At 48.8% G+C, this 10325-nt stretch overlaps 1 protein-coding gene across 1 annotated transcript; it reads right to left on the reverse strand.

Moving 5' to 3' along the window:
* Nucleotides 1-2808: 2808 nt before the first annotated feature.
* On the reverse strand, nt 2809-8399 carry Cripto (cripto, EGF-CFC family member). The gene is made up of 7 exons (XM_070017416.1): nt 8273-8399; nt 6806-6851; nt 5478-5530; nt 4453-4581; nt 3659-3773; nt 3206-3315; nt 2809-2927 (listed from the first exon to the last, which is right to left on the reverse strand). The coding sequence occupies exons 1-7, from the start codon at nt 8397-8399 to the stop codon at nt 2809-2811; spliced, it is 699 nt and encodes a 232-aa protein (XP_069873517.1).
* Between the last annotated feature and the right edge of the window lie 1926 nt (nt 8400-10325).

Below are 10325 nucleotides of genomic sequence, written 5' to 3' on the forward strand. Positions count from 1 at the left end.
CCCCCCAAACAACCCCGAAGGCTTGTATTTGGTAAACTATGAATTTCATTCTTCATCATTTTTTTTTTGTTCTTTTTGTTTGCCAGTCCTGGGGTGTGAACTCAGGGCCTGGGCACTGTCCCTCAATTTCTTCCTTTATTCAAAGTGAACTCTCTACCAGTTGAGCCACAGCGCCACTTCTGGCTTTTTCTGTGTAAGGGGTGCTGAGGAATCGAACCTAGAACTTCAGGCATGCTAGGCAAGCGCTCTACCACTGAGCCACCTTCCCAGCCCCACCTCCATTCTTTCGAGTCTCTTCAAGAGCACCACACAGTGGTCCTCACGCCTGTCATCCTAGCGACTCAGGAAGCTGACATCTGAGGATCACGGTTCGAAGCCAGCCAGGGCAGGAAAAATCTTTAAGCCTCTTATCGCCAATGAATCACCAAAAGAAAAAGCCAGAAGTGGTGCTGTGGCTCAAGTGGTAGAGCGCTAGCCTTGAGCAAAAGAAGCTCAGGGACAGCGCCCAGGCCCTGAATTCAAGTCCCAGAACCAGCATTTAAAAAAAAAAGAAGAATCCAAGAAGTCCATTTCGTGCACCTCTGAAAATATACTACAAACTCCACCGCAGGCTCTCTGCAAAGACACCCTTCCTTACCTTGGAGAGGAATCTGCGCTGTTTGGTGGGCAGTGCTGTAGAGAATTCTTGTCTGATTAGTTGGGGCCGCCCCGAGGGGTTCGCTTGCCTGGGTCCTCAACCCTGGGCGTGTACACCTGTTTTATATGCAGGGTGGGACTGTGGCTGAAGTACCTCCACCCATGCAGGCTTCCAGACACCCAAACGGAGTGGCAGAATCACACAGCCAGCTTTCCAGAGGCGGTGGCCTCTGATTCCTGATGAAAAATTAAGTCCCTAGCTCGCAGGGTCCACCCAGAGACAGATCAGGGGTGGCACTGGTAGGCCCTGGCACAGGGGTGGGGGTCCATGACTTGGCTGAGAGATCCATTCATGTTTCCATCATGTTCTGGCTCGAAGCTGGGAACAGATTGTCAGAGCAGCAGGTGGATGCTGCCTACCCTCAGAGATAAAGTGTGTGTGGGGGGGACCCCTGACAGGCTGACTTAAGAAAAGTATGTGGCACTTTAGGGGCCCTTAATCCAGGGATTGAGCTGGGTGCTGACATTTCACGTTGCTTAGTCCTCCTGGTGAGAACAGTGGACTGGCTGTGGGCGATCGGTGTTTGCCAATAAAAGACATCCAGCCAAGAAAGATGCTCAGGGCTGGTCAGGTGGCTTAGTGGTAGAGTGCTTGCCTAGCATGCAGGAAGCCCTGGGTTCGATTCCTCAGTACCACATAAGCAGAAAAAGCCAGATAGGTGTGGGCCATTGTCGCCCAACTGGCCAGGGAGCCGGTGGCTCACGCCTGTCATCCTAGCTACTCAGGAGGCTGAGATCTGAGGATCCAAGGTTCAAAGCCAGCCTGGGAAAGTCTGGGAGACTCTTGTCACCAGTGAACCATTAGGAAACCGGAAGTGGCACTGTGGCTCAAGTGGTAGAGTGCTCACCTTGAGCTGATGAGCTGAGGGACAGCGCCCAGGCCCAGAGTTCAAGCCCCACGACCAACAGCAACAACCACAAAAAAGCCGTCCAGGGGCTTTGGTCTGGGGACAGCTGTGTCCTATCTCCCTAGGACCCTAAGGACATGTCTGGGCAGGTGCAACTGCATTTGGCGACTTCGTTCCTTTGCCCAAAAATAATCTGGAAAGTACTGCCAGAGAATCTCCCTCATTCTCATTTTTCTTCAGAGAATGACCTGGAAGATGCCAGAAAAGATGCTGATAAAATCCAGGCGGCTTATGAGCTATGTCCATCCATCCCTTCAGCCTGGCCAGAGCTCTTGAATCCAGGACTTAATGAGATCTGGAGCCAATTAACAACGGGCTTGAAAAAGGTCAGGACAAGAGAGACAGGTCAGTTTAAGATGGCAGAGCTGTGTGTGTGTGTGTGTGTGTGTGTGTGTGTGTGTGTGTGTGTGTGTGTGTGTGTGTGTGTGTGTGTGTGTGTGTGTGTGTGTGTGTGTGTGTGTGTGTGTGTGTGTGTGTGTGTGTGTGTGTGACTGTGTGCTGGCCCGAAGGGCTTGATTTTAGGTCCTGGGAGCTTTTTCAATCTACCTCTTTGAGCCACAACTCAGTGGTTCATTTGAGATGAGTCTCACAGACTTCCCAGCCCAGGTTGGCTTTGAACCATGATCTTCACATCTCAGCCTTCAGATTTGCTAGGATAACAGGCGTGAGCTCCTGCTGCCCAGCTTGAGAGACTCTTATCTCTGATTACCCACACACAAAAAAGGCCAGAAGTAGAGTGCTGGGATGTAGCTCAGTGGCAAAGCACTTGCCTACAAGTTCAATGTCTTGGGTTCGATCCCCCCCACCCCCAGTACCAAAAAAGAAAAGATAAAAAAAAAAAATACAGGTAGCCAGGTGCTGGTGGCTCACGCCTGTCATCCTAGCAACTCAGGAGGCTGCGATCTGAGGATGGTTCAAAGCCAGCCCAGGCAGGAAAGTCTGTGAGACTCTGATCTCCAATGACCCACCAGAAAACTGGAAGTGGCGCTGTGGCTCAAGTGGTAGAGCGCTCGCCTTGAGCTGAAGAACTCAGGGACAGCGCCCAGGCCCAGAGTTTAAGGCCCAGGACAGAAAAACAAACAAAAGTACTAATATGAAGACTTAATAAGAATTCAACATAAGACTTGGACACAAGATAAATAGAGCTGACTTTTACTGGTCATGAAACTCATATGATATTTAGAAAACAAAAAGGGGGCAAAAGTCAATTATCAATAACTTTGCATAAGCAGGCAGAGGCCAGTAACAGGAAAGGGGTCCACGCTGGGGGTGCTGGCTTGGGACTCTTGGAAATCATGAAGTGATCATCCATCACACGCGTCCCTGGAAGACAGACAAACTTGTTCAGTGGCTCCCACCTGTCATCCTAGCTACTAAGGAGGCTGAGATGTGAGGATCACGGTTCAAAGCCAGCCCAGGCAGGAATGTCAGTGAGACTCTGATCTCCAATGAACCACTCAGAAAAACCGGAAGTGGCGCTGTGGCTCAAGGGGTAGAGTGCTCACCTTGAGCTGAAGAGTTGAGGGACAGTGCCCAGGCCCAGAGTTCGAGTCCTATAACTGACAAACTAATAAATAATGGAGGAGGGAAGTCTTGCTTACCACAGTCTTGAAGGAAGGGCTGGTGAAAGCAATGAACTTGGCCGTGCCAGCATCGACACAGGGAACATTTCTTGGGTAGCCAGGTGCCATGTGGTAGAGAGCCACAATGTCTGAGAATAAACAGATTATACGGATTGTAAATCTCACGCCTGTCATCCCAGCTCCTCAGGAGGCTGAGATCTGAGGATGGTGGTTCAAAGCCAGCCTGGGCAGGAAAGTCTGTGAGACTCTGATCTCCAATGAACCACCAGAAAACTGGAAGTGGAGCTGTGGCTCCAGCGGTAGAGCACTAGCTTGGTGTGCGAAGCTTAGGGATTGCACCTTGGGCCCTGAGTTCGAGTCCAGCACCTGCACATACAGGCAAAAAACAACAACAACAATCCTGTTCTTTCTCCTTCCCTCTCCTGCCTGTCCATCCACCCAGCCCCAACTCTCTCCTGCCCAATGACTTACTGTTTGTGGACGCTGTATTCACAGTTCCGTCCGTAGAAAGACGGGGGGCAGGCACAGAAGGACCCCAGGATGCACGTACCCCCATTGAGACAGCAGGTTTTGTTAAGTTTCTTACCTAAAATGCAAGAGGTGACACCTTGAGAAGGTAGAAGAAAATAAAAAAATCCAAGGACTATTTTTTTTTTTTTTTGTCGATCCTGGGGCCTGAACTTTGGGCCTGGGCGCTGTCCCTCAGCTCTTCAGCTCAAGGCTAGCGCTCTACCACTTGAGCCACAGGGCCACTTCCGGCCTTTCCTGCTTATGTGGTGCTGAGGAATCGAACCCAGGGCCTCATGCATGCAAGGCAAGCGCTCTACCACTGAGCCACCTTCCCAGCCCCCTTTTGGTGGTTGTTCATTTTGGCTGGTCCTTGGGCTTGAACTCAGGGGCTGGGCACTGTCCCTGTGCTTTTGTGCTCAAGGCTAGTGCTCTACCACTTTAACACAGCTCCACTATTTGGTTTTTAGGTGGCTAATTGGAGGTTAAATCTTTCAGATTTTGCAGCCTGGGCTGGCTTTGAAGCACGATCCTCAGATCTCAGCCTCCTGAGTATCTGGGATGACAGGCGTGAGCCACCACTGCCTGGCTTTTGAATTCATTTTGCAACCTGTAGCTTTGAGCAGAGAAATCTCCCCCCCCCCCTTCTTTTGTGCCAATCCTGGAACTTGAACCCAGGACACACACACACACACACACACACACACACACACACGATAGAATCAGGAAAGAAATGCTGGAAAGCAGGTTGGCCTTACTATCCTGAATTTCCATGGATGGTACAAGCTTAAAGGACTGAGCCCGAGCTGTGAGTCCCTCCTGGGACTGAATGTTGTCACCTCTGAAAGCCAAGTTTCTCGCAGATGCAAGTTCACCGCGGCTCAACCCTGGAGGATAAACGGACACCTGTAGTCTCTATCTCAGGCACATTAAAAAAATAAACCAAAACCAAATCATTGGCTGGGAAGGTGGCTCAGTGGTAGAGTGCTTGCCTTGCATGCCTGAGGCCCTGGATTCGATTCCTCAGCACCACATAAGCAGAGAAACTGGAAGTGGCGCTGTGGCTCAAGTAGTAGAGCATTAGCCTTGAGCAAAAGAAGCTCAGGGACAGCGCCCAGGCCCTGAGTTCAAGCCCCAGGACTGAGGCGGGGATGGTGGGGAGGAATCTCTAATCCTAGCTACTCAGGAAACTCCGATCTGGAGGACTGAAGATCCAGGTTAGCCCAGACAGAAAGCTAGCTCAACTCCATCTCCAAAATACCCAGCAAAAAATTAAGACTGGGGGCGTAGCTCAAGTGGTAGAGTTCCTGCCTAGCACAAGGCCCTAACTTCAACCCCATCTCTACCCTCTCCTCTCTGCCCCAACCCCATCCCTGAAAATTGCTCATTTTCATCCAAAGAATGAAGAGAGTGAGAGCTGGGTTATCTCAGTGCTATGGAATTTATCTAGCAGGCATTAATGAGTTTTTTAGTTTTTTTTTGGTCAGTCGTGGGGCTTGAACTCTGGGCCTGGGCGCTGTCCCTCAGCTCTTCAGCTCAAGGCAAGCACTCTACCACTGAGCCACAGCGCCACTTCCTGCTTTCTGGTTAATTGGAGATCGGAGTCTCATGGGGACTTTCCTGCCCAGGCTGGCTTTGAACCGTGATCCTCAGAGCTCAGCCTCCTGAGTAGTTGGGATGACAGGCGTGAGCCACCGGCACCCGGCCATCAATGAATTTTGATCACCAATACCACAAGAAAAAAAAAAAAAAGTTAGTGACCCAAAGGATAAAGTTCTCTCACCAACAACTAATCCCAGTTGAAAGGCGTTGGAAATGGTCATCATGAAAACCACACTAGGAAAAGGAAATCAGACAACCATGAGCAAATACCGAATAAAGCAAATAAAACAGAGTCCATCTTCTTAGAGACAAGCCTAAATTGTAAAGTGTGACCTCCCTTTTCTAAGAGGCTGGCTCAGACAACAAAGACAAAGTGGAAAACCGGTCTTGCCTATCGATTATGTCTTAGATCTTGTCACGTGCACCTGATTCAAATGATCTAGAATGGTCCTTCCTCTAAGGATTACAGTAAGGCCAGACATCGGAGGCTCACGACTGCAATCTTAGCTACTCAGGAGGCTGAGATCTGAGGATTGCGATTCGAAGCCATTCTTGGCAGGAAAGTCTGTAAGGTTCTTATTTCCAATTAAATCAACAGAAAAAAAAATCCGAAAGTGGGGCTGTAGTTCAAAAGTGGTACAGCACTAGCTAGCCTTGAGCATAGAGAGACTTCAGGACAGTGCCCAGGCCCAGAGTTCAAGCCCTAGGACTAGGAACAAAATGGGGCGGGGGGGGGGGGGGGGAGGTGTGGGAAGGGTGACATTGTCCAAAAAGATATATACTCATTATCTGACTGAGGAACCAGTAATCCCTCTAAGCAACACGTTAATAATCGTAATAGCTGGGTACTGGTGGTTCACACTTGTCATCCTAGCTCAGGAGTCTGAGATCTGAGGATCATGGTTCAAAGCCAGCCCAGGCAGTAAAGTCTACTAGAAAAAATTGGAAGTGGAGTTGTGGTTCAAGTGGTAGAGGGCTAGTCTTGAGCACTTGAGGCTCAGGCCCAGACCCTGAGGTCAAGCCCTAGATCAGCCAAGAGTAAGTAAATAAATACAAATAAGAAAAATGATAATAAAATGATATTTTAAAAATTAAAATATGGCTGCATGCCGTGCTATATAATCGGCCAAGCCCATTTTATAAAACTATTGCAACTAAACTTGTCCTTTTAAAGCATTTTCAGGTTAAAAAACATTTTGGGGGACGATGATTCTTAAACATTTTGTAAACTCCAAGCAATCTCTAATACGTCTGACCTTTTACAAAAGCAGACTTTTTTCTTTCGGGTCAGGCTGTGACTCTGATATTATTAATCCAAGAGTAGAAAAATACAGCCATAGACATGATTGAAAATAATTTGAAAAAAAAATCATTAACCCAGGAGGATTCACAGTTAAGTTGCAAATTTCTCAGGAAAAAAACACAAAACACAAGAGCAACAGAGACAAGAGGACACACTTTTCCACACTGACCGTCACGAGGAGACGAGTTCAAGTTCAAGGATCATACCTGAAAGAGAACGTCGCCATCTTCCCCAAACCCAGGGTCGCCGCTCCTTAGAAATTCAACAGAGAAGACGGGAATAAAGATTGCTCGCTGTGCCTTTCATTCATAGAATCAGGGCCAAAACACCTCAAGGAAAATATTAATTTTCCTGAAGTGGGAAAAAAAAAAGCAATTTCAAAGGATGATCAATCCAGATGAGAGGAATCGTTTGGCCCCAGCAGGTTTTGGTTGAAACACAGAGACAAGAAAATTAGGGGGAGGGGAGGAGCTGTAGGGGGGGGAAGGTGGGCCGGGAGGAGGATCTTGACCCCTAAATGAATGCTTTGACCTTGAGTGAGGGATTTGTGGGAAGGGAGGAGCTCAGTAATAATCCTGGGGTGGGGATATCCAGGTAGGTTGAGAGGCCAAGAATAGCTGCCCCCCAAAAAAATTGTCTTTTCGTTGGTTTAAAAAAAAATAAAGACCAGATTTACTCTTTAGAGAGGAGAAAACAAAAATTTTTAAGGCCAATCAATGAACTCTATCAAGTTGGTCATTCCAACTTGGTGAAATCTTGGGTCTCTCAAACAAAGCATTTGAGATTTCAGTCTCAAATTCCAGTTCTTGAAATCTTCTTGTGTGTTTGTTTTTGCCAGGAAAGGTAGGTGTGTGTGTGTGTGTGTGTGTGTGTGTGTGTGTGTGTGTGTGTGTGGTTTGCCCATCATCCTAGTGTGTGTGTGTGTGTGTGTGTGTGTGTGTGTGTGTGTGTGTGGTTTGCCCATCATCCTAGCTACTCCAGAGGCTGAGATCTGAGGGTCGTTTGGTTTGAAGCCAGCCTGGGCATTAAAGTCCATGAGACTCTTGTCTCCCATGAACCATCAAAAAGTCAGAAGGGGAGGTGTGGCTCAAGTGGTAGAGCACCAGCCTTGAGTAAAAGAAATGTGTGGACAGAGTCCAGGCACAGAGTTCAAGCCCTAGGACTGGCATGGAAGAAAGGAAGGGAGAGAAGGAGGAAAAGAAGAAAGGAAGGAAGGAAGGAAGGAAGGAAGAAGAGAGGAAGAGAGAAAGATCAAATAGCACACGGGCTAGTTTTTAGCCCTATTGAATTAGGTCAATTAAATTAAGTTAATCAAAAAGCTATTCTTTATTATTATTATTATTATTATTCAGCAGCACGATGACAGGGTATCTGGGGAAAAGCCAACTTTGATCAAAAAGCCACAAGGGCATCTTGTGTTCACCTTGAGCAAAGCCTCTCACCTTCAGCTGGAAAGTGGGGGGGGGAAGAGGGGGGCTAGGATTCTTGGCGGGCTAGTCACACCTTCTAGCTACTTCCAGCTGTGGGTGGGCCCTCTCTAATCCCTTCCAATCCTCAATCTTGCTGGGGTTGGCTGCTCCCCCCACCCCCAGACTCCATTAACAAGTTAATGGCTTTCTGTTTTCACTTTGGGGAATTTAACAAATACAAGTGGAATCCTGCTTCCTCTTTGCGTGTGGTGTTCCGGCGAGGTTCTGAAAGGTAGATTCGAGCGTAAACACAAGTCTGCCGCCTCTTCGGCCAGCACTGTGGGGGTGGCTGGACTCCAACCTTGTGCAAACTTGAGGAATTAGGCAACATTTTCCCTTCGATTACAGATAGATGATCAATGATGCCATTAGTGCTTTTTCTGTTGTTGATGGTGCTGGTGGGACTCGAACTCGAGGCCTGGGCGCTGTCCCTGAGCCGTGGGTGCTTGAGTGTGCTACCACGTTGAACCGCAGCTCTACTTCCCGTTTTCTGGTGGTTGATTTCAGATACAGAGTCTCACCGACTTTCCTGCCCAAGCTGGCTTTGAACCATCATCTTCAGGATCTCAGCCTCCTGAGTAGCTTGGATTACAGGCATGAGCCACCAGGGTCGGCTGGTGATTGATTCTAAACCGAGACAGGAGAATGGGTTTACTGCGGCCCAGGGCCCATCCACCTCAGAGTTCACCAGCTGTGGTCCACGTTGAATGATAAACGGCTTGTTTTCAGGATTTGGACTAACCCTACACCTCCTGATCCTAAACCTGGTCTCATTCCAGACACCACAGGAGGTCCAGAAACCGGATCTTCCCAGAAATCTCAGCCTCTCCCCCCCCCCCCACTCCCTCCGTGTATGGCAGGGTCAGCCTGTTTTGCTGCACCAATAAATAATAAATACCACAGCTGGGCACCGCTGGCTCACATCTGTCGTCAGTGGCTGGCTCAGAAAGGCTGAGATCGGAGGATCCTGGCGCAAAGCCAGCAACGGCCGGAAGCTAGCCTCTTCTTTTAGGAGATACTTATCACCAATTAATTAAGAAATGCAAATCTTAAGTGTTCTGTTGTTTACCCTGTGGGTGGTTGCCTAAGGCCTGAGAGCCAGTTCCCTTTCCCTGGCTAGCCAGAAAACACCAACCCAGGAATCCTTTTGTCAGTCCTGGGGCTGGAACTCCCTGGGCCCGGGTGCTGTCCCTCAGCTCCTCAGCTCAAGGTGAGCGCCACTTCTGGTTTGGACATAAGAGTCTCATGGATTTCCCTACCCGGGCTAGCTTTGAACTCTGCTCGTCAGATCTCAACCTCTTGAGTAGCTAGCATGACAGGCTTGAGCTGTCAGCGCCTGGTTGTGTTTTTCTGATTTAAAGCAAAGCTAACTGGTGAAGAGCGGGGATGGGGGGGTGGGGGGGGTGGGGGGTGGGGGGGGGGGAGACAAACAGGATTGGTGGGTTCCAGAAAGCCACAGGGAGCGCCAACACTTATTAATAGCTTATGGTCCCATAGCCACCAGGCTGGGTTATCAGCAAGACATATTTTCCTAGTGAGCAAACTCTCTAAAGACAATCTCAACTCACCTATGCTATGGGAAAGAAAAGAAAAAAATAGGAAAGAAAGCTGGGAATCAATGGAGATGTGTGTGTGTGTGTGTGTGTGTGTGTGTGTGTGTGTACTTTATATACTTTATATTCTATTCTCTCTTTTTTTTGGGGGGGGTCCGGTCGTGGGGCCTGAACTCTGGGCCTGGGCGCTGTCCCTCAGCTCTTCAGCTCAAGGCTAGCGCTCTACCACTTGAGCCACAGCGCCACTTCCAGCTTTTTTCTTTTTTGCTTCTGTGGTGCTGAGGAATCGAACCCAGGGCCTCATGCATGCAAGGCAAGCGTTCTACCACTGAGCCACCTTCCCAGCCCTTTATATTCTATTCTGTAGGTCCTCGTATGGCTTGAACTCAGGGTCTGGGCACTGTCCCTTAGCGTTTCCCCTCAAACTTGGTGCTCTACCAACTTGAGACAGCATTCCCTCTCCAGCTTTACTGAAGACAAGAATCTCCCAGACTTACCTGTCTTGACTAGCTTTGAACCCTGATCTTCAGATCTCAGCTTCCTGAGTAGCTGGGGTGACAGGGATAAGCCACCGGGGCCCCTGGCTGTGAGAATTGTTTCTAATCACTCTCCTTATTGAGTTCCTAGGCACACAGTACCGAGAACATAAGAATCCTTTCCTGTTCCTTTGGCTGACTGAGTTCAGCACTGGATCAGATTTGCAA

This window comes from Dipodomys merriami, unplaced genomic scaffold (assembly GCF_024711535.1).
Source record: "Dipodomys merriami isolate MVZ:Mamm:240054 unplaced genomic scaffold, mDipMer1.0.p SCAF_125, whole genome shotgun sequence".
Classification (NCBI taxonomy): Eukaryota; Metazoa; Chordata; class Mammalia; order Rodentia; family Heteromyidae; genus Dipodomys; species Dipodomys merriami.

Bases quoted from the DNA above. Each gene is read 5' to 3' on its own strand.
- Cripto (XM_070017416.1), bottom strand. From the start codon at position 8,399: ATGTTGCCTAATTCCTCAAGTTTGCACAAGGTTGGAGTCCAGCCACCC. The intron at 6,852-8,272 runs GCAAAGAGGAAG...TGAATTTCTAAG, and splicing joins ACCTCGCCGGAACACCACAC to GAGCGGCGACCCTGGGTTTG. The intron at 5,531-6,805 runs GTATGATCCTTG...TCCTTTTCCTAG, and splicing joins ATGGCGACGTTCTCTTTCAG to TGTGGTTTTCATGATGACCA.